The 25,311-nt window shown below is 33.3% G+C and overlaps 1 protein-coding gene across 2 annotated transcripts; it reads left to right on the top strand.

Annotated features, from left to right (window-relative positions):
* The first annotated feature begins 663 nt into the window (after positions 1 to 663).
* On the top strand, positions 664 to 13,109 carry LOC107636152 (topless-related protein 2-like). 2 transcript variants are annotated; one of them, XM_021120883.2, is made up of 22 exons: positions 664 to 1,009; positions 2,942 to 3,121; positions 4,582 to 4,695; positions 5,080 to 5,238; positions 5,327 to 5,535; positions 5,669 to 5,760; positions 5,881 to 6,129; positions 6,257 to 6,326; positions 7,402 to 7,475; positions 7,649 to 7,744; positions 7,887 to 7,979; positions 8,085 to 8,212; positions 8,296 to 8,533; positions 8,619 to 8,903; positions 9,438 to 9,548; positions 9,651 to 9,827; positions 10,008 to 10,136; positions 11,081 to 11,176; positions 11,258 to 11,440; positions 11,543 to 11,721; positions 11,906 to 12,033; positions 12,747 to 13,109. In XM_021120883.2, exons 1-22 carry the CDS (start codon positions 930 to 932, stop codon positions 12,866 to 12,868), a joined length of 3,192 nt encoding a protein of 1,063 aa, XP_020976542.2. In that variant the 5' UTR covers positions 664 to 929; the 3' UTR covers positions 12,869 to 13,109. The 2 variants fall into 2 exon arrangements, with proteins under 2 accessions (XP_020976542.2, XP_088339999.1); XM_088483873.1 differs by lacking the exon at positions 7,887 to 7,979 and having other exon boundaries at positions 665 to 1,009.
* The last annotated feature ends 12,202 nt before the right edge of the window (positions 13,110 to 25,311 follow it).

Raw genomic sequence — 25,311 nt, 5'->3', positions numbered from 1 at the left:
ATACCAATATGTACTGACGTGTGCATTTATTAAATTTGTAAAAATTTACTATAAAAAAATATTAACGAGTACAATCAAATAATTACTCATTAATAATTTTTATAGTATTCATTCATATTTTTTTGTTATAGTCATTAATATTTTTATAATATAATGAATATCTTTTATTTTATTAAATTTAATGAATACTAGTGTAACTTTATTAAATTTGTATAAAAAATTTAATCAATAATCATGTTAACAAAGATTGATATATTGATATTAAATAAATTAAAAAAAAAGAAAAAATAATGGTTATACTACAAAAACATTAATAAGTATAATAAAAAATATTAATGAGTATTATAAAATTTTAATGAATAATATTTTATTAAATTTATCAATATTTTATGCATTTATTGTATAGCAAATATTTAATTATAGTGTAATTTCTAGAAGTTCATTGAGAGATTATGTCATTTTACGGTACAAAGTTCAAAATAAAAAAAATTGTTATAAAATAATACAACTGCTTACTTGTTGCTGACTACTAGGCTTATGTCATTTTAACAAAATAATAAGTATAAATATTTATCCAAATTTTTATAAGTACCATGTCTTATCACTTATAAGTTTTTCAAAAAAAATCACTATAAAACACCTGGTAGAGAGTATAACAATATCATACACTTAAAGAATTAAGGCATAATATCTCTTTTCTCTTTCTTTCTCTTGCATATTTTAATTTCATTTTTTCTTTTCTTTCTTTTTGGTTCTCTTTTGTGTTTTCCTTTTCTCTTTTTAATTACCCTTTTTGAAGTTTTTTTTAAACAACGTTTATAATTTGTCTTTGATTTTCAACTTTTAAAATTCTAGATTTCAAAAGTTTCTTCATCTCTTCATTTTAGTGGGTGTTGTGATAGTTTTTGCTGTAAGAAGGGTGAGACAAAATGTCATCTTTAAGCAGAGAATTGGTGTTCCTCATTCTCCAATTCTTTCAAGAAGAGAATTTGAAGGACACTATTCACAAGTAAACACCGTTCTCCTTTTCTTCAAAATATTTACTTATATAAATTTATTTCTATGTGATTGTATTGTGTATCATATTTAAGACATAATATATTTGTTCTTTTTAATAATATGTGTCTTTTATATATTTGTAAGGTTCATTGGCAATTTATGAATCTAGACTTAATTTGTATCTGATACATTATTAGATTGCTAATAAACTTAAAAAGTAAAAGAGAGAAATTTTATAAGTATAAAAAAATTGATGAATAATTTTTTTTAATTTTTTTTTAATTTAAAACTTGGTCTTACTGAAGATCCTTGTAAAAAATACACAAATAAAAAACTTTTAATGGGAGAACATAATTCAATTTTTGTTTATTGAAAAAATAAAAATAATTTTATACTTTAACTTATGAGTTGTAGAACAACATACATAATCGACCAACATAAAAATTTAATTTGGTATTGATCCAATTTTCTTTGATAAAATTTGATATTCAGATCTATTGAATATTATTTGATGTATTTCTGGACGATATATCAAATTTAAACGTTATACATGTATATCTGATAAATTTATTAAAAAAACATAAAAATGTTTCAACTATAACCTTTTTTTTGTATGCATCAGTCTTTCCTCTATTATTTGATTTTGTCCTTCTACTTGTTCTAATCTTTCGTGCCTTCTTTGTTCTGTTTCAATCCATAATTTTACTCGTGTATTATTCTACTTCTTCTCCAGTCTTTGTTGCTCACTAATGATATATTTTCTCTGTTGTGCTTCATTTGTCTCTCATGTTACTGATGTTTGCTATTATATATTTATTCATCTTGTTTGTGCTTTCTCTATGTATTTTACCTGCTCATTGTGATAATGGGTAAACAAATCTGTATTTGGTTTGAACTTTGCAGATATTAGTCCATCTACACTTCTATCAGATCTGATCTGATTATTAGATTTTATAGATATATTTGCTGTATTGATTAATTAAATAATTAAAAAATATTATAAATAAATAAAAAGATTTGTACTCTGTGAAAGTAACGTAACCCTAATTCAAACATCACTAATGCTATTTTTCACTATCTTCCATTTTGGCCATGCATCCCCTTAAGTGCCTCTCATCACTAGTTATAATGATGCACCGACCACCATGCTAAAGGTTAGATGGCTCACCGTTAGTCATTCCTCACTCCTTCGGCCTCGTTTGTCACCATGCCAGAAAGCCCGCAGTTTTCCTGCATTTTTTGCCGCTAGTCTGCTTTTTCTGTTTTACTTGCATTAATTCCTAGTTCTGGTTGCTTTGTGGCCCTCACCTCTATTTTGTTTTGTTCTAGTTCTGGATATGATTGTCTATGTTTGGTTATTTTATTTTTTTATTATTTAAAAAATATTATTTAATAATATTTTAGAAATAAACAAATTTAAGAGAATAATAAAAAAAGTTTTTTATTCTTTAAAAAATGCTAATTTTTTTTTATCAGATTAGATCCGAACCTCAAACACACATTTAATTCGATATGATGATATTTTGAATGTGGATCAAATCTAAATTTTTTCCTAGGTATTAATATACATCTTAAAGAAAAAAAAAAATATCACTACTAAATTGAGTCCCACATCCTTTTTATCTTTTGGGGCTGACAACACCCATAAGGATATATGAACCCCAGGAAAAGAAAACTCTCTTAGAAATAAATTTAGGAGAATAATAAAAAAATTAGTTATTAAAAGTATTGAACATACAAATTTAAATTTTTGGTATACATTTTTTTATTAATTATTAATTAATTTTCATTATCCTCTAACAAAGCCGTATCCATAAATTGAAATAATAATTATGTCAATTAAGAGAATTATCAATGATGTCATTTATAAAATAATTAGTAAATTGGAAATTGAATGTGATTGTTATTATTATTTTTTGTTTGTTGTTTGCATGTGATGTAGGTTGCAGCAGGAATCTGGATACTTCTTTGATATGAAGTACTTTGAAGAGAAAGCACTAAACGGAGAGTGGGAAGAAGTTGAGAATTACCTATCTGGTTTCACCAAATTGACTGATAATCGTTACTCCATGAAAATGTGCTTTGAAATAAGGAAGCAGAAATATCTCGAAGCCTTGGACAGGTTTATTATATTATTTGTGTTTTTATATTAGTACTACTTTCATTCACATTTTTGTGTGTGTATATATTTATATGTAATTATTTATACGAAAATATTTTATATAAAGACAATAATTAAGATGCGAAGACGCATGAGTTTTGTTAAATTGTGTTATATTAGTATTTAGTTGAGAAAAATATTAGTATTTATACTGTTATTTTTAGTTGAGAAAAAGTAGGGAAATAAAGTAATTAATTTGTAAAATAAATATTTTTTTTTGTAAAGTTTTAACATGTTTTCAACAAAACATCATTATTTAAGTGAACAATCAACAAGCTTAGGCACACTATTTGAAGGATGAACTAGCAAATCTATTACAATGATGAATTCGATAGATTTTTACCAAACCACTACAATGAAATCCGTTTGGTTTAGATAATTTAATTGTTCGACTAGGATATTGGGTTATATTCTTTTTCTAATTATAGCCTCATTTGAACCGCCACAATCTTTTATTAAATCGTTGCAAACCCTTCTTAAATTCATGTTTTCATCTTTCATATTGTTTGAATGCTTTGCTACCATGATATCTAGTGTTGATTGTTATGAGTACTTGATATTCAATAACTATGTTGTTTATATTAGAATTAGGGTAAATAAAAAAGTATGATGTTAGGAAGATAAAAAATAATTAGTCCAAATAATTTAAATTTATCTTATTTAATTTTTATTTATTTATTGTCTTATTTGATTGATATTCTTTTATTACTAAATATTTTTGATAAAAAATATACTTGAAAGACTATAAAGTAGTGGACAAAAAATATATTTCAAATATTTTAAAATAACTAAAAGATTTTATATTCAATCACTTTTTTTCTTTGGTGACTTTATATTCAATCAGTTTGTATGTATATGCACTGATGAATTTAGAGATAAAAGCAAATAGAAAATGGTTTCTTAAACTGTTGCATTGAGATTTGATAATGATTAAATATATGGTTGCAATTTTATGTTAGACCAGTAAAATGTTAAAAACAGAAGTATAAATAATTTTTGAAGTATATCATACAATTTTATAATATTTGAAAATATATAAATAATTAATTTTTAATTAGTCAACATTAATTAGTTTTAAAGTTTAAAATTTATAATTTAAGATATAAAATTAAATATTTGTGATGTAGAGTCTAAATTAATTTAAACAAAATAATTTTAACAAAATTAAGTAATTTTGAGTGTACTTTTATTTCTTCTATAAATTTTTTATGTGTATTTTTGTTTATATACTCGGTAGAAGTAATTTGATATTGGAATTGCTTAAGTTGTAATGTTGTGATATTAAAATTAATCTTATCATCAGCAGTATTCAATTTGGTTCAGATTTTCTTAAAATTAAAATTTTAAAAACCAAATATTAATTTATTTGTTTGGATTTGTTTTACCTCAATCTAATCGGAACAATTTCATCTAATTTGTAGTAAGGAGAAAACAAGAGCTCTTGAAATACTGGGGAAGGATTTGAAAGTGTTCCAAACATACAATGAAGAATTATACAGAGAAATCACATATCTGTTAACCCTTGAAAACTTTAGGTAACATATTTATGTATATATCTGCCTGCGACTAAAAGTTAATTAATTTAAAGGTAAAATATATTTTTTTAACCTAATATTTGTGGATTTTTTTAAAAATATTCTTAATATTTAGCTGCATTTATTTTTATTTCTAATATTTTTTATTTGTGTTAAAATTACTCTTAGATATTAATTTTATGTAAAATATCAGAGACAAAATTAAAAATTTTTAAGAATAATTTTGACACAATTTAAAAACATTAGAAATAAAATTAAATATTAAAAGTATTTTTTAATAAAATTACAAACATCCAAAGAAAAGGTATATTTTACCCTTAATTTAATTAGTAGCATGCACCACGAATAAAAATGAAATGGGTTTTGATTGATGGATAATGGCAGGGATAATGAACAGTTATCAAAATATGGGGATACCAAAACAGCTAGGAAAACAATGATAGTAGAGCTTAAGAAACTGATTGACGCAAATCCCCGTTTGAATGACAAGCTTGTATTTCCTTCATTGAAGCCATCAAGGTTGCGAACACTTATTAATCAGAGGTAGTAAAGAATTTCCGTAAGAAAATGGTAACATGTTTTAATGTTGGTGACTTCTTTGATTGACTTGACTTCTCTATATCTATACAAGTCTAAATTGGCAACATCAGCTTTGCAAGAACCCAAAGCCGAATCCGGACATAAGGACTCTATTCGTTGACCACACATGCTCTCCTCCTGGTCCGGCCGGTGCAAGCTCAGCCGCGGCAAGGTCACCATCAGTCCCAGCAGCTGTTAATCCTTCTGCGGTTGCGGCTGCGACTGGGGCCGGGACGTCTGTTCCCTTGAACCAAACCTTAGGTAATGAAAATGAATTTCTCAACTTTTAAATTTAGATTGTGGCCGTGAAATCATTTATTTTAAAACTTTAAACTTAGAGATAGAGGTATATGTATGAATATATTTTTAACATTTTTATGTCAAATTCTTGTAGTGTCTGCATTGAAGCATTCCAGGACACCACCTACTCCTACGAATGACGAGCAGCGAGGAAAACGGTTGCGATCTGTTCCACAAGCAACAGAGGTACTTATTGTATTATAATTTTTATTTCTATGACAAAGGCTTGCGAATAGGTGCCGAATATGTTTTCTTTTTGTTATTATTTGTCTGGATGAATTTAAAGCATCCAAATAATGTATACAGACGACGAATTCTGGGATGGTCCGTCAACAAGTCCCTCGGTCTTTTGATGACCTTACTAGAACGTTGTTTTGTACATTGAATCAAGGATCAACGGTTACAAGCATGGATTTTCATCCTTCTCTTCATTCCTCACTTCTTATTGGAACTGTAAGTGGTGAAATTTCATTCTGGGAAGTAGGGCGCAATGAGAGGCCAATCTTAAAGCCTTTTGCCATTTGGAACAGTGCTACTTGCTCGGTCTTATTTCAGGTTTACTAATTTAACACTTCAATTTCTCTCTCTTTCATAAGTATTTTTTTATTTTTAATTTTTTTGGAATGTTGCATATATATTTGCTATTGGACTTTAGCAATAATAATTGCAAACGGTTGTATAGGCTGCGTATGCCAAGGACTCGAATATATCCGTTTGCCGTGTATCATGGAGCGCTGACGGCAGATATCTTGGTAAATGCATTTATGTTTTTGTTAATTGAGGATGAGGACAATGAGAATTAAAACTAGAGAGAATTAAAACTAGAGAGATATGAAGATAATATTTTCTTTTTCTATTTATAAAATATTATTTTATAAGATTAAAAGAATGTATATTTCAATGTGTTTTTTTAGATATTTTTCATTAATAATAATGTAAGTTCAATTGTAATTAATAAGAGTACATAAAATGTAATCATTTAATAAATATTATTTAGATTTTTACTCTAAAATTTGAAAGTAAAAACTTTTTAGATTATAAACCTAAAAAATACTTATTAGATAGTTATATCTTATGTACTCTTTATGTACTCTTATTACAAAATTAATTATAATTAAGTCTATATTATTTCTAATAAAAAAAATACTTAGATAACACAATGTATTTTGCCGATGAGTAATAGCTCAAATGGCATAATCTCCAGAGGTTGCGGGTTCGAGTCTCCTATCTTTGGTAAAAAAAAAAAAATCTCCCAAAATAAGAAGTCTAATCTAAATCCAATGCTAATTGAAAATGGTTGATTCCAAATTTTTTTTCTTTAATGAAAATACATTTTAATAATCATTATATTGATATATAAGTTAATAATAATATTTGGTTAACTTAAATAATAATAATATAAAATTAAAATAAAATATATTTAAATTTATTTAATTAAAATATCATTTAATAATTATTATAAATATATATAAATTAGTAATAATATTGGGTTGATTTAAATAATAATATAAAATCTTTTAAATTATTATAAAAATATTTAATTTATAATTTTTATATATTTCATGATTAAAAATAAAATTTATTATATTAATAATAAATATATATTTTATATTAATCATTTTTGAGTTATATACAACAAAAAAATATTTACAAACAAAGATAATATAATAAATATATATTTTATATTAATATTTTTTTTAATTATATACCAGGAAAAAAACATTTACAAACCGAAAAGAAGAAAATGTCATTTAAACATTTCTTCAGAGAAAAGAGTATATGTCTTTTATAAAATTTCTGCTAATGATTTATAATAACTGTGTTTAGGGGTTGCTTTCACAAAGCATTTGGTTCATCTGTATACTTATCAAGCACCTAATGACTTAAAAGAGCATTTGGAGGTACTTTGTTTATATATTTAGATTAATAATTATGATTGATATGAATGTAACAGAGATTTATGAATTTCTTACTAATGTATACATTTATATATTTAGATTAATAATTATGATTGATATAAATGTAATAGAGATTTATGTAATTTCTTACTAATGTATATACTTGACTTTTATAGGTTGATGCTCATGTTGGCAGTGTCAATGATTTGGCGTTTTCTTCCCCACACAAACAGCTATGCATGGTAACTTGCGGGGATGATAAGCTCATAAAGGTGACGAAAAAGTTTCTAGATTTGAATCTAAGGTCTTATAGATACGATTCGAGTTTAAAGTTCAAACCCTAACTACTAGAAAAAAAGTTTCATGTTTCATTTGTAATGGCTTGTCTAATTATGAGAAAGTTTTCTTAATTAGGTGTGGGACTTAACCGGACACAACCTGTTTAACTTCCAAGGTCACGAAGCAGCGGTTTATTCTATTTGTATGAATGTGAAGGAAAACGTTGAGGTCAAATTTTTCTAACACTGATATTGATTGTGATCTTGTGTATGTTTTTCACGGGAATGAATAATTGACTGATGAATGTAACAAATGTTATATGCATGGGCGCAGTACATATTTTCAAGTAGTGTTGATGGAAAAATAAAGGCATGGTTGTTTGATAACTCGGACACAAAAGTGGAATTTGATGCTCATGGAAAATACTGCACCACAATGCTCTATAGCGCCGATGGAACTAAGTAAGAATTTAACTGACTGACTTAATAATGAGTATTTGTTTCGTTAATTAGTTGACTTAATATTATGCTCTATCCTCTCTCAGATTGTTTTGTTGCGGGATAAGTAAAAACAATGGAGATTCTTTCCTAGTTGAGTGGAATGAAAATGATGGAGTTATAAAGAGAACCTATGCTGGATTCGGAAAGAAATCGATGGGCATGATGCAATTCGACACGACCAAGAATCGCTTCTTGGTTGCCGGCGAAGACAAGCTGATAAAGTTCTGGGAGTTGGACAACCCTAATATTCTAGCTAGTGTACATGTTGATGGCAATTTATCAGTGAGTAGTATTAATTAATTTAATTATTTAATTATTTAATTGTTTCTAGACGTTTGTAATGGTGGATCATGGTTCATGGATACAGAGTGTTCCCCGAGTGAGGTTTAATAGGATCGGGAGTCTGCTTGCTGTAACCACCGCAGATGGCAGGGTAAAGATTTTTGCTAACGCCGACGGCATCAAGCACTTAAGGGCCATTCAAGCTTGGTCTTGCCGGGTTTCGTCCAAAGCGAATACCAATCCAGCCATGACTCATTTGGAACTCGGAGAGAGTAGCTCTGCTCGTAGATCTAAATCTTTTACGGAATTACCAGAAATACTTAAATGTCAAATGATTACTCTGCCCGATACCATGTATCCCACAGCCAAGGTATACATTTACGTTTACATTCTTTTATAGTTTGCACGGTTGATATGTGATTAATTAGGTGATCACTCGCGCCAAGTAAAGTTGTCTTCCAAAAAATAACTGGTAGATAATTTAATATGTTTAACTAAACAATCATATCATATCATATGTATATATCAATTATTAAAGAGCAATGCTAGGGGCCAGCAACATTTGTGATTTGTAGACATCAATTAGCCATCAATGATGATTTGATGGTGTGAGATTGGTGTGAGATTTCATCCAATGGCTCACCTTTCTCTGCTGGTTACATGCTTGCTAAAAAACAATAAAATTGCTGGCCCCTAGACTTTCCCATTATTAAAATCAATTTCTAAGATAAAGTATGGATTAAAATATAAAATACGTATTAAAGAAGAATTAAACTATACATCTATTTCTGTATGCAGATAATACTTTTGTTCTGAATAATCATTTTTACATAAAAATATTTTTAAGTGAGTAGTTAGCATGTGATTAATAATAATGGATGTACATTTAATTTGTTCCGACAAGGTTGCTCGTCTTGTCTACATGAATAACGGAGTTGGCCTTCTCGCTGTTGGTTCCAATGGGACTCAGAAGCTGTGGCGATGGAATCAAACTGAATTGAATCCTACTGGAAAGGTTTTCATAGAGTTATCTGTGTCTTATACAATTAAATTCAGATATTCATATAAACTTTGATCGAGTGACTGACTTTTTCCTTTTATTTTAAATGAATAAAAGGCGATGGCAAGTGCTTGTCCAGTACTTTGGCGACCGAATTCCGGTTTTGTCATGACAAACGATGTTCCAGAAAATTCAGAAGGCGCAATTCCTTGTGCAATCATCTCAAGGAACGATTCTTATGTTTTGTCAGCATGCGGAGGAAAACTTACACTTTTCAACATGCTCTCATTTAAGGTAATTTATATAACTAGTATCTTCACCTTACTACTACCAGACTATATTTGATTTTGTATTTTTATATCATATAAAATATATATCTATATCTAATAAGTAATAATATATATGGCATGTGAGTGATGAACAAAGTACACTGATTGTGAGGTGTGACAAAGTATTGCCATATGTGTGATTCAGGTAATGGTGAGTTTCATGTCGCCACCACCTCGTTCAACTTGCCTTGCATTTCACCCTCAAGATAATAACGTTGTTGCAATTGGAAAGGAAGATTCCTCCATCCATATTTACAACATTCAGTCGGAAGAGGTAATTACTTAACCCGCAAGCAAGGAATGTTTGGGAATAGACTTTGTTGTTTATTTGTAACCAGGGACGGAACGGATCTACTTATATTAAAGCGTCTCATTAGAATTTGAATTTTTTTAAATAGTATATAATAATAATCTTTATTTCTCTTTATTAAATTATTAAATTTGATTCTATAATAATTTTTTATTCAATTTTTGACATTTGATAATCAATTTAAAAACTTTATATTAGATGTGCATTATAATGATAAATTCTCAAATTTAAATGAGATTGGTGTTGTTTCTTAAAAATCGACTTAAAAAAATATTATCTATTCATTAATGTTTTTTCTTTTAAAATTAGTTTTAATTTTTTCATAACAATTACAATAATTGAATAAATTTTTTTAATTGTAAATATCATTAAGATCAAAACTAATTGTATGAAAGATGGGTTTTAAATATTTTTAAATAATTGTTTAACAACATATATATAAAAATGAGACATTTTAATTATATTGTCAATAAAAAATTATTCAATCTTTTTAAAATATAAAATATAAAAAATAAAATTTTAAATTATATATTATTATTTAAATTACTATTTTAGTTTTTTTATTTATAATTGAATATTGAGAAGACTAATCATATTTTATAATAACAAAATATAATTATACCAACAATTATGTTATGTATATATAAAAAATAATTATTTGTACATAATAATTTTAAAATATAAAATATATATTAAAAATAAGTTAAATAATATATATATTTATACACAAATTTATAATAGATAATTTACTAGCTAATTTTTTACAAAAATATAATATTTTTATTATAAAAATTATCATGCTATATATATTTTCTCTCTACTATCAAATTTTTTTTGAATCCATCACTGTTTATAACTCTAATCATATATACTAATGCATGTACCCTCCTTAATTATTTGGCGTTTAGGTCAAAGCTAAATTGACTGGCGATGAGAAGTGCATCACTAGTTTAGCTTTCTCAATGCTGCTGGCTGTCTTGGTTTCATCAGATGCCGATGCTCAGGTATGAATGGTTAATCGTCCGATTCGAGTTTTCTGGTTATCTGTTAGAAATATAATTATTCATGCACGTTTTATTTTGTAGATCTTCTTTTGGAGCACTGACACATGGAATTTGAAGAAATCATTGAAAATGTATTTGCGCGACGAAAGTCCAGTTACCGGCGATACTCAAGTGCAATTTCACTGTAATCAGATAAACTTGCTGGTATGCCACCGCGAGGTGCTAAGTCTATATGATGCATCAAGAATGGAACTGGTTATGCAGGTAATAATATAGGCATCTATGCCTCAAAACATCGCAGTCCATGTTTTCAATTTAGTGTCAATGAAACTATTTTGTGTGTTTGGATTATTATTGTTATTGCAGTGGGTTCCAAAGGCTCATATGTCCGGTTCCATATCATGTGCTACATACTCGGGCAATGGCAAATTGATCTATACTGCTCTCACCGATGGCAACATTGTAATATTTAATGCTGACACCTTGATGCTACGATGTCGTATCGCTCCATCTGTTTACCTCATGACCCCAAACATACCAAATAGGTACTTCAAATGTTTTTTTTTTCTTTTATTCTATTGTGTTTTAGATTAGTAAAATTTGTAACATCTTATCTCGCTTGTAAAAAAATAGGTAGTTATAATCTTATAAGACATACATATTTCGTAATGACATTTATATATATATACTACATACCTTAACCTTTATTTGTATTGATGTATTGTGTAGCGAAAATGTGTATCCGGTTGTACTTGCAGCAAATCCACAGGAGCCGAATCAATTTGCAGTTGGACTGTCCAATGGAGCTATTAAGGTCATTGAGCCCAACGCTTCTCGTCGAGGGAATAATGGTATTGGTAGGCACCATCTCACTCACTCACTCATCTCTATCTTCAATTTGTTTTGGTATTGTTGGTGGTATGAATTGGAACAGTTTATTTGGGTCCGTTTGGGATATGGTTTGATAAAGAAATTTTTATGGATATACAAAAGCAACAACATGATACATTTTAGAGTAAAACTAAATTAAAAAATATTATTTATATACTAAAATCAGCCACTAATGTATTTGTGTATAAATATATTTATAGTTTAATTTATTTTTAATATGTATTTATATTCTAACATATATTTTATACTAGTGATTGATTTTAGTATATACATAACATGATTGATCTAAATTTGATATAACACCTAAAAATGAGATTTATTGAAAAAATATACGAATATAGATGTGAAGCTTTTTGCAATATGTGGAATTTCTTTTTTATTATTTTTCATTTTGCAATCTACAAGAAGCATTTTCGTAGTCTAAAAAAAGCAGATTAACTTAGAAATCCAATGGCATTGGACTTTCTTACGTCCTATCAAAAATAGAGTCACTCCATGTCACATTTTAATGTGTTACATTCATATCAATTTCTATTTCAAAGTTAATTTATGTACATTTGACATATTTCATTTATTTTATTTGTTTTAGTCTTGTTAGTGACAATGAACATTTGTAGAGTACTGTTAAATTAGTATATATTAAAAAAGATTTTACCTTGTTTTTTTCAAATATATTCAGGTAGCTGGGTGGGAAAATTTAAACGCGCGGGAAAACCTCCGCGCAACGGCGGCCGAGCATGCAGCAGTGCCATGGAGGAGACAGTGTCTGATGATGGAAACAGTGGTGCAAATACAATATAACTAGATTTTATTTTTCGTAATCATCATCATTAAAATAAAGATGATATATAACTATATAACTTATCATCGCTTCAAATGTTTCTGTACATTGTTTATCATTGCGTGGGATTTATTTGCTAGTTCTTAATTAATATTATTATGACTATTTTTTTTTTTTGGTGCAATGCTACCTTCTATTATACCTATTTAATTGTTATTTTTAAAATATTCTTCATTACTAGTATTTAAGTTAATCACTTTATCTATTACTATTCTATTTAATTTTATCTTATTTACCCGGTTCTATTTTAATAAAAATTATTTATCTTATTCTAATTAATGCTCTTTTTACTAGTGTTACGGTTTTGTCTCTACCACCTGTTCAAATCCATTTTCTTCTCCGTAGAGGATTCAAAGCCATCATCTTCTATTCCGCAAGAGCAATTCTCACAACATTTCTTTTTGTGTCTTTTAAAGGATGGAAAATCAACAAGAAAGTGCTTTAATTTGATTAACATTTAGCTTCCTAATTATAATTTTGACTTTGACATGAATATTTGCATGTAATTATCTATTATATATTTTTTAATAAATAAATAATATTTTCTTTATCATTATTTTATATTATATTATTTTAGTGTTGCAGTAACAAATATTTCACAACAGTTTTAAATGAATTACTTTCTTGATGAAATATTATTATTATTGTTGTTGTTGTTGAACTAATATCATATAAAAACTATGTTATTGTTATTTCTTTTTTACCAAATAACTGCTATATATATTTTTATTGGTGAAAATTCAGATGCAATTAACTCTATATGAAGTTGATAATTGAAAGTCGTTCAATAATTTAACAGGTTTGATTAAATTGTGATCTAGCGACTATCAACTTTACGTGAAATTAAATGTATCTGATTTTCTACCAAATTTTTATTTGATCATACTTGACAACATAGTTATTTAAATTCTATAAGAATACAAGTTTTCATAAACTAATCTTTTATTAGTAGTATTAATTAGTATAATTTTTTTAATGTAGATATATAGAAAAATTCTATCCCACACAGAATGTGACAATAACCTTCTCTAGAGAAATGTATTATCTTCTCACATAGAAACCATCATTTATTATTTCTTTAATTAAATAGACATTGTCATATTCTAGTTGTTCGGTTGTTTGTCAAATTGGTGGAGTATGGATCGTTGAAGGTGAGGGTCGAAACCTAGATGTAAGAGCTGCGATGAGGTGCGGAGCTATGAGTCGTCAGTAGATCAGTGGGTGGAGCCACCTGCAAGGGCACTCCGATGCCAAAGTAAGCGTCCGTACGAAGAAGTGGCTAATTAGCGTAAAAGTGGCATACCTGAGGAGAGGGGTAGGTCCCTTTCCTTTATTCTCATTCGTCGGGTGGGCCCTCTCATTCGAATCCAGTCTCTTAGAAGCTTCTGCCAGCTGTCTAGGTCCTCCCACAGGAGGTCGTGTCACGTGATGGATGTGCAGCCGGGTCGTGGGTTTGTTTGGTGGACCTCCGACGCTTATTGGGTTGGGCCAAAATAGTGCCCTCAATGCGTCAAGTCGGGGATTATTCGAAGGCAACACTTCAATTGCCATGCCTAGAGCATTAAATGCTCTTTAAGTGATTTGAAAGTTAGTGGAAAGGTTAATTTTGTCCCTGACCTTTCGCGTTTCTTCCTCAACAATTACCCCCTTGTTACTCTTATCTCCCCTCATTTTTCATTTCCTTTTTACAACTGCTATCACCATTATTGCCCCCATTTCCTTTATTGCCATCGCTATTTGCCCTCAACCTTCGTCATTGTCGTGGATTTCGCTCTGCCCTTGCAGTGCTGTTGTTCTTTCTCTTGCAACCTTCTCTATCCATTTTTATTGGTGACTGATCCTTCATTTATGTTGTTCTACCTAATTTTCTGTCATTATTACATTGGTTTGTCCCTTGTTGCAACCTTTTGTATCTGAAACTAACTTGTTAGATAGTTTCCAGGGAGGTGTCATAGGTTTCCTTTTTGTGTTTTTAGGCTAGAATGGTTTAGTGTAGAATGAATTTGGTTTAAGTGTAGAATTAAGTGTAGAATAACTTAGTTTTGGCTTAAAACCTTCTCCCAAACTCACAATTTAAGTGGTGCCTCCACTGTATGTATGACACAACGACCTCCTGCAAATCGGTATGCTTGGTGCACTATCGATGTCACTGGCACGTCCTCCAGGGTAACCGCAGTGGAGTTAACAGAGCTCTGAGACTCGGGAGCATTGTCCAGAGGTGGCCTCAAGGAGGCGAACTACGAACTCTTGGTGCTGGGCCCCCGAAAGCGCATCTTCCAACTAAACCTTGACACTCCACGCGTCCTAGACTAGATGCGGGTGTATAAGCCCATGTTTACAACCTTGGGAATTCGACTTCCCTTTTTCCCCTTCATTATGGCTCTTCTAAATTGGTGTGATATTGCCCCTTCCTAACTTCATTCGAATATTTGGGCTGCCATCAGGTGCTTCGAGATGGTCTGCAAGTACCTGGAGCTCCTGGCCACTGTCGAAGTCTTTCTCTTCTTCTTCTTACTTACGAACCCTTCCCGGGAAGGTAAGCATAAAAAGGGGTGGCATTCTTTTTGTGTTGTGCAAAACCGTAGAATCTTCAACCTCTTCAAATATTCTTTTCATGGCTTTAAAGAGACTTTTTTTTTTAGAATCAGGCCCGTCCGAAGTCATCATCCCTTCTGATTTACCCTTGAGGGAGAAAGGCGCATTCCGACTTATTGGAGTTTCGGCGCTAACTCTACCCACTTGATTAAAATGACCTATGAGGGTTTAGGTCAGTAGAACCAGTAGATTGCTGATGTCTTACTGGCAATATTTGGTTCCAATCCCCTCAACCCTCACCTCTTAATGGGTGACCAAGAAGCCAGACCAGACTGCATAGGTAAATTTACGTTTTTTTTTCTGCTGTTCTGACGATGTCCCAATTTACATACTGCTACTTAATTGCCGACTCTATAACTTGATTTCGTTTTTCTTTTGTAGTTGGAATGGCTGCTGGGAATACCTCAAGTAGTCGTTTGATGACCCACTTCTTTCCCGGGGATGACGACAACTCTGATTCCTCTACTCCTCAAGCCGAGATCCCTCAAGTCGACGAGCCAGAGGTTCAATCTCAGCCTCTTCCTGGGCCACCTCCCAGGCATAACACTGGTAGTGATGTTGCCCATGGCAAAGGCGGGGGTTGAACAGTCTTCGAGTGCTCTGGAGGAGGAGCCAAAAGTGTTCATGATCCCCAATCCCAAGAAAAGAAACTCGAGTTCCAGTCCGGGAAAAGTGCTCCGTGATGGAGAAGAATTTCGATGTGGGTTTCTTTATCGACTCCCAGTTACTGCCGGGCACTGAAAACTTCTTTCGGGACAAGAACCTGGTCGCCCAAGCGAGGTGGATGTATTGGAGACTTCTTCGAGCTGCTGCCATTGCGAGGAAGGTAGAGCCGATCCTGGCCAAGTGCCAGATATTAGATGGGAAGTACAGGATTGCCTAGGAAGGTGGAGCCGGTCCTAGGCCATCATCACCCCTACTAGGTTGAGTTTCTGCAAGATCTGCTTGATCGCTTGGTCAGTTCTCACCGTGATCGCGTGCCCCAGGAAATATTGGCTTAGCCTTCGAGAGGAGACCAACAAAGCGAAAGCCACCTTTTCTAGCTTCGTGTACCTCAGCTCTACCCCTTGGAGCACCTTACTTATGAAGTACATGGGTTGCCGTTGCTTACCTTCTTCTCGCACTAAAGCGGCAGCCAGAGCCTCTTCTGTTACTGCCAGGTATAGGTATAAGGGCTCCCCTTCTCTTGGCTTCCCAAGGACGGGTGGTTTGGACAAAATCCTTTTAAAATAGTTAAAAGGCTCGTCGCAAGATGGGCTCCATTCAAAGGTCATTCCTTTTGTCATCAGGTAAAAAAAAAGGCAGTGCTTTAGCCGACGCACTGAAGAAACGAGATAGGGTCGTCAATCTTCTTACTAATCTTTGCACATCCTTCACACACCTAAGGCTCGTCATGCGAAGTACGGCTTCACATTTGTTCGGGTTAGCTTCTACCCCCTCTGGGTGAACATGAATCCCAAGAACTTCCCTTCTTCCATGTTGAAAGCGTATTTTAAGGAATTCAATCTCATGTTGTGTTTCCGAATAGAGTTGAAGATGCCTGTAGATCGGATACTAGATTGCCCGACTCAGTCGTTTTAACTAGCATGTTGTCAACGTAGACTTTTACCGACATGCCTATGTGGTTCTTGAAGACCTTTTTCATTAATCTTTAGTAAGTTGCTCCCGCATTTTTCAGGTCAATGGCATGACCTTGTAACAATACGTTCCTACTAGTGTTATGAACGCCGTCTTCTCCTTATCAGGTCGGTGCATCGGAATTTGGTTGTATCCCGAGTAAGCGTCCATGAAACTTAAAAACTTGTACCCCGCCGCTGCATCTACCAAGGCATCAATGTTGGGGAGGGAGAATGAGTCTTTTGGGAATACCTTTTCAAGGTCCTAGTAATCCACACAAATTCTCCATTTTCCATTTTCCTTCTTCACAAGAACCACATTCGATGGCCATGTGGAATAGTCAAGTTCTCTGATGAAACAGGCTTCCAATAAGCTAGTTGTTTGCTTTGCTACTTTGTTTGTCCTTTCTAAAGACATCTTCCTCCTCCTCTGCACGACAGGATGCACCTCCGGTCTCATGCCTAAACGGTGAGATATGAAGTCTGAGTCTATCCTGGCATGTCGGTGAGGGTCCAGGCAAAGAGGTCTCCGTTGGCTCGGATGGCATCAATCAGAGGTCCTTTCAACTCATGGGGAAGGTTGTGATTTACAAATGTGAACTTCCTCCATTTCCCCCACCCAGAATGTTTCCAAGTCACCCTGGGATTCGAATCTCGGGTGCTCGTCAATCCTAGCATCCAAATTTGTTAAGAACACCCCGGTTGCATTCTTGGACCTCTTTTGGAGGGATAAGCTGGCGTAATCACAAGCGACAGCCATTTCCAAGTCGCCCCGGATCGTCTTTACCGACCCATCGTCCGCCACAAATTTCATTCTCAGGAACTTCGTGCAAATGAATGCCAATAATTCGTTGATGGTTCTTCTCCTGAGGATGACGTTATATGCTGTAGAGTCTCTCAGGATCACAAACTTGGCCATTGTGGACTTTCTGCTCGTCCTAAAACTAACACAGATCGGCAGGACGACAGAACCATCGGGTTTGATGTAGTTGTCACCTAATCCTACAACTCCATGACGGTGGTCCTTGAGATCGCCTTCCTTGAAACTCAAGGCGTCAAACATGTTTCGAAACAAGATGTTTGAGTCGGCCCCTGCGTCGATCAAGATTTGCTTGACCAGACCGGTCCCGATCCTCGCTATAATCACCATTGGCAGGTCTGTCGGGAGGTTGTCACACCAGCGGTCTCCAGGGCCAAATGATATTTCCGGAAGCTCCCATCATCACAGCAAGTACCTTGGCATCTTTCTTTGTTGCGGACTCTGATTTTGGTAGGGCGTTCCTATCGACCACCACATTCACCACCACTGTTGGAGTTGTGTTCGAGTTCTCCGGCGGGTCTTGCCTTGGCTTGACAGTCTGACTGCGGTCCTCTTCTGAACTCTCTCTTTTTTTTTCTTCTTGGTTCCCGGATGAACCGTAAAAATTCATTCAACTTTCCTTCTCATATAGCCTGTTCTAGCGCGTCCTTTAGGTCAAAGCAATCCTGCGTCTTGTGCCCAAAATTCTTGTGATAATCACAATAGAGGTTCTTATTCCCTCCAGTTCGGTCTTTTAATTGCCTCAGCTTGGGCAGGATGCCCTTGTTCCTAATTTGTTGAAAGACTTCTACTATCAGGGCGGTCAAGGGAGTATAATTCGTGAATTTTCCTATCCGAAGAAATGGCTTGAACGACCTCCCGGATGCCATTTCTCTCGGGGCGTCCTTTGGCCTTTCCGAGTTGACGACCTGACGAGTGGGTGGGGGTGGCTTGCTTCCATTTGTTGGAAGCTACCACTTGGCTAACATCCTTATCATTTATATATTCCTTTGCCATGTCCTGGATCTCCTGCATTGTCCAAATAGGCTTGGTGGTTAAGTATTTCCGGATGTCCTCGTTCACTAGGCCATTAGTGAGACACAAACTGGCCATAGAGTATGTGAGATCGTCAATCTCTAAGCACTCATAATTGAAATGGTCCAAGTATTTTCTCGTGAGCTCGCTGACCCATTGTGTTATCTCCAAGAGGTTAATCAGGTGCTTTTCCTTGGCAATGCGAGTAGTAAACTAGGCTAGGAACCTTAGAGAAATATCTGCAAATGTGGTTATGGAACCTTGTGGGAGAGAATTGAACCACTGGATTGCCAGCCCAGGCAAGGTTACGGGGAATGCCTAGCATCTGACTGTATCTCTTACGCCTTCCAACTTCATTCTGGCCTCGAATGTCGTGATGTGCTCTTGTAGTCTTTAGTACCATCGTACCTCATTTCCATCGGCTTATCTAATTTTTTGGGAAGGCAGACATTGAGAATGGAAAAGTTAAAAGGAGTGGCGCCGATCACCACGGGATCCCGATGCTACCTCTTCCGCTCCTCCTTACGTTCCTGTCTTCTCGACTTGCATATGGAGTAGAAGGGTTGGGTTCGATTGTCGATTTGGTCATGCCCGTCGTCCTCCTCTTCCTGTCACTTTTCTCTCGATCTTCTCATAGGGGACCGGGTGCGAGAATGGCTGGGCCACGACTCTGTGCGTGAGCTGGTATTACACTTAACCTCCGGGTTGTAGCAGTCCCTCGCCGCCAATTCTCTCTCAAGGTTTTGAATCATGTTCCTAAGTTCTTGCATGATCCGGGAGTTGTCGTTGCTTGTACCCCAAATGGACGCCTTTTGGGGGATTGCTCGTGGGAGCGACCATTGTCAAAAGGGGTTGGTCGACGGCTCCTAGAGGTTCTCGTGCTCACCCTACTCATGAGGCGACGCCCTTGGCGGTCGCCCCCCTTCTTCTGGCTCGTCCACCGGGCGGAAAGCCTCCATCATTAACTCATGTCAGGTCCCCACAGACAGCTCAATTGTTCGGTTGTTCGTCGAACCGATGGAGTATGGATCGTTGATGGTGAGGGTCAAAACCTAGATGTGAGAGCTGCGATGAGGTGCGAAGCTAGGAGTCGTCGGTGGATCGGCAAGTGGGGCCACCTGTAAGGACACTCCGATGTCAAAGTAAGCGACCGTACAAAGAGGCGGCTAATTATGGTAAAAGTGGCGTACTTGAGGAGAGGGGTAGGTCCTTCTCCTTTATTCCCATTCGTCGGGTGAGTCATCTCACTCGGGCCCAACCCCTTAGAAGCTTCCGCCAACAGTCTAAATCTTCTCACAGGAGATCGTGTTACATGATGGGTGTCTTGCCATGCAGCCGAGTCGTGGGTCCATTTGGTGGACCTTAAGCATTTATTGGGCTGGACCAGAACACTAGTAAATGAAGAAATAGTCAATGCCATATTAAATTAGGTAATTATATTTGAACAAAATTCTTTCTTTGTTTAAATAAACAGAATTTATAATCCACTCTTTCGAAGTATGTCAAAAAGAAAAATATATGATGGAGAATTAATTTTGTTCATGTAACAAAAAGATATCTTTATTCAAATATTATTACTCTATCGGATTTGAATATTTGATGCTCTAAATCCAATAATTAAAACTTTCATCCATGACTTGTTTGAAAATACTTTTAAGCATTTGTTTTCGTTTCTTTTGTTAGAGATATAACCATTAATATTGTCTTCTCATATCAACTTAAACTTTTGAGAAGAAAACTTTTATGACACCTTTTACTGATATGATTTAATTTTCATGGCATTAGTAATTGGTAACTAAATTAGGAAATTTTCATGGCATTAGTAACTGGTAACTAAATTAGGAAATTTGTACAAGAATGCAAGCTTGTTCAGTTGTTTGAGCACCATTGTAATCATTGAAAACCAAAAACTGAGCACTAGTTTCATCAAACCACCAATTAATCGTCGATACATACTCTTACAAAAAGAACTTCAACACAGAGGTACAAGATGAATTAAATGACATTTATTTTTCCTCTATCTATTTCACGTTCTAATACCAACCTGTTCATACTTGTAATCTAATAGTTACACTTATCTTTTCAATTAAACAAACATTTTCTAGAAAAATAACTTTTCTTTAACCTATAACAAGCAAAAAAATAATGTTCAACATTATTTGCAGGCTTATCATACATCGGTTTATTTTTTGATAACTTGGCTATTTCGAAAGCAATTAATCTACTATAAATTAAGCTTACATGTGAAGCTCCTGAATCATCTTGTTTCTTTCCTTGATCTGCATTCTACCGGCAAAGAACTCGTTCCTTGAAGAAGCTCTGTTTGAATAAACAGAAAGTCATTGATCATCTACAATTAACTGGATGCGCATACATACCAGATGCATAGTTCATCTTTTTCTTCGGTAATTAATATAGCACAAAAAATTAGTATATCCATTATCTCTTAATAGCCTAAGCTTTTTAAGAAAAACAAGAGATAACTTGCTAAGTTGGCTTGCAAGAGAGAGAATCTACCCATCAAAATGTATCTACAAGAGAGAGGTTTGTATATACTTAATTATAAGGTATATTTTGTTCCTCTCTCTAATTAAGTGGGACTTCACATCATATAGTTGTGCATTAAGTACTTGTACCAAAAAGAGAAATATAAGTTCAAAGTTCTAATGTGCTTTTGGATTAACGTTGGTAAACAAAAATTTGTATAAAGTTGATTTTCCAAAATTAACTTTGATCAAAAGTGGGTTGGTATTAACGTGGTTTATGTTTAGTCATTTTTATTCAAAATGAATTACAGTATATTAAATATTGTTTAGATTATATTATTTAAAATTATTCTTAGATGAAAAATTATGAAAAAAAATACATGAATTTAAATAATTATTTTATGTTATATTATAATTTTATTTTAAATATTTAAATAAATTTTAATATTCTTTTTAGTACTTTCAGTACTCTTTAGTACTTTAATAAAATTAATAGAATCATAATACAAAACAAAAAAATATTCCATACAAAAAAATAACAATAACATTAAAAAAATTTATATAATAAAAAATAATAAAAATTTTATGAAAAATAATAATATGTATAAAAGAGTATTAGAAAAAAATATTATAAAAAAATTAACTGTATTCGCATACATACTCAGATGCATGGTTTATTTCGGTGATTAATAGTACAAAAAAAATTAGAATATCCATTATCTCTTAATAGCCTAAGTTTTTTAAGAAAAACAAGAGACAACTTGCTACATTGGCTTGCGCTAATGGGCACTTGCAAGAGATAGAATCGAGTGGACTAGGACCATCAGGTGCATTCAAAGTGAAAAATAATCTTGTCATTTAGAGTTAGAAACTATTGTTTCCATAAGTTGAACTTAAAATTACAAATTCAAATACATGGAGTCAACTACTGATGCAATTATCGATTTAAACTATTTATATTACATTTTTTCTTCTTGAGGTTCTGTATTAAAATACCTGTACATCGACTAAATCATAGTCAATTCACTCAATATCCTAAATTTTCCCAAACCATAAACAAAATAGTACCCATAGCAGCAAGATCACTAAAAGGTAAAATCTAAGATACAAAGGACCAGCGAAAACCAATAATTGACAATAACATACACCAGCATAGTCCAAAGAACTTCTGCAACATATTTCATCCCTTCACATTGCCATTAGACCAACACACAGATCATAAGTTATACACCAGCAGCAATAACAAATTAGGCTATAACAAAAAAATAACAGTTAAAATGTTCCAAATGAGATAGGGAACAGAAGTTCCCGTACACAAACCAAAAATATATATCCAAACCAACGACAAAAAGGAATCCAATGAAGCAAATAATAATAGGGGCGCGCTACATGTAACATGTAATCAAGTTGGCCAATCCCAAATAGAATCACGCGCATTAATAAAAGTGAAAACATGCGCCCGCTCATTATGAAAAAACGTTACTTCTTCCTCAGTTCTTCTTCTTCTCTTCTCCATCACGCTTTTTCTTCTTTTCTTCTTCTTCTCCTGCGCTTCTTCTTCTTCTCACGCTCGTTTACGCACGGAGCGTCTTCTTCGCCTTCTTCTTCGCGTTCCTCCTCCTCCTCCTTCTCCTCCTTTTTTGCGTTCCTTCTTCTTCACGTGTTTTCTCCTTATCGTCATTCTTTTGTTGTTGTTGCTGCTGTATTTTTTTGTCTTTTCCTCCTTCTCTATCTGGTGAAGAAGTAGTAGAAGGTGAGGAAGAAGAGTTTTGAATAGTGCAGAATGAACCGAACACAATACTCATGTTGAACCGAACATAGTACTCATGGTGAAACAATTGTATAGTACCGAGTGAATGAAACATAATCCATTATATAAAATCAAATTCAAATAGCTTTCTGCAGAATGAACCAAATACAGTACTCATGGTGAACCGAACACAATACTCATAGTGAAACAATTGTATAGTACTGAGTGAACGAAGCATAATCCATTATATAAAATCAAATTCAAACAACTTTCTGCAGAATGAACCGAATACAGTACTAATGGTGAACCGAACACAGTACTCATGGGAAAACAATTGTATAGTACTGAGTGAATGAAACATAATCCATTATATAAAATCAAATTCAAATAACTCTGCCTACAAATCAAAATCACAAAGGCCATCAAAATCACAAAGGCCACCGAACCGAACAATATTCATGTGGTGAATAAATGGTGATCAACTTTCAATCAACAAGAATAGTATTTCTCCATTCAAAAGAAGTATTGAACATAGTAACAACCAATTTCAAAGTCTTAGTTAAACTATCCACTGAACTGAAGAAGAAGAAGAAGAACTTACGTGTGCGAATTTGAAAGAAGAAGGAGGAGGAGGAGGAAGAGGAGGAAGAGGAGGAAAAATACTATTCTTTTTGATTGAAAGTTGATCACCATTTATTCACCACATGAACATTGTTCGGTGGCCTTTGTGATTTTGATTCACCAAATGAATGTTGTTCGGTTCAGTGGTCTCTTTTTATTTTGTTCAATGTTTAAGATTATTGTGATAGCATGCAGCAATCATTCCCTAGCTGTCTCAACGTAATAACCTCATTCAACTGATTTGAAGTTGAATCATTCATTGTTTCCATTCAGAAGTGTAGATCGAAGAAGAAAACGAAGAAGAAGAACGACGGAGCTTATTATGTTGAATTCAATGCAGATCAATAATGAAAAATGCGAGCAGAGAAGAAAAACGCGAACAGAGGAGAACGGCGAATTTTATTAGGTTGAAGAAGAAGAAGAAGAACGCGAACAGAGAAGAAGAAGAACGAAAATGCGATACATTATATAAGGCATGTATATAACAAACGACTATGGGGTAGAAGAACGCGTGTGTGAAAAAAGTTACTTGAATAACATCCATGTATTTTTTACATGGATGTAGAGCTTTTCCCATAATAATAATAATAATAATAATACATGCTACACACAGAGAATATCCGCCAGCTAAATGGGACAACGTTTATTTGGACTCAAATTTGCTGGAGCAATATATATGTAATCATTTCAAAATTAAAGGCCAGAATAAACAATAATAAATTAATTAATACTTTTCCAATTATATTTCTTCTTGTATATATAAGAGAAATAAGAAATTTTAGAGGCCCAGTAACTTAGCCAATAACGAATTGAACCAACACATCAAGCTTACATTTTATTGGTTTTTATATGCATACCTATTTTTTTGAAACAAAAGAAGCTCAACACAGTAAAGTGGAGCGAAAGACCCTAACAACGGAAATGGATTCTCTCCATTTTTGTCACTGGAGAGAATAAAGTGTAATCTCCCACCTTTAATTCTACAAGTGGGACCAGAAATAAATATGAGAGAGAATACAATGAAGGGTGAGATCTTTCACTGGATACCATCCAGTTTTTCTTCCACTGGAGAGGATCCACTCCCCCCTAACAACAAGTGCTACATAGAATTACATAAATCATGTCAACTGCCGATAGGATCACTATCGGTCCATTCTTTGTAGCTCATAAACGTCCTCCTTATTACACTCTCAACACCTGCTTCCTTATGATTGAAGATCCTAGCATTACGTTCCACCCAAATATTCCAGATCACTGTGAAAAAGCTAATCAGCCACGTTTTCTGCTCTTGTTTTTGCTTATGCCTGCCAGTCCAACTCTCAATTAGTTCCCTAATAGTACTAGGAATAACCCACGCCTCACCAAAACTCCTCAACCAACTGCACCACACCTGCCATGTTAGATCACATAAAAGGAATAAATGTTTGACCGATTCTATCTCCTTCTTACACAGAATACAGATATTATCACTGGGAATAATAACGCCTAGCCTACTCAATCT

The sequence above is a fragment of the Arachis ipaensis genome, chromosome B4 (assembly GCF_059453495.1).
Source record: "Arachis ipaensis isolate K30076 ecotype BB chromosome B4, ASM5945349v1, whole genome shotgun sequence".
Lineage (NCBI taxonomy): Eukaryota > Viridiplantae > Streptophyta > Magnoliopsida > Fabales > Fabaceae > Arachis > Arachis ipaensis.
This window is presented reverse-complemented; position numbering and strand designations above follow the sequence as displayed.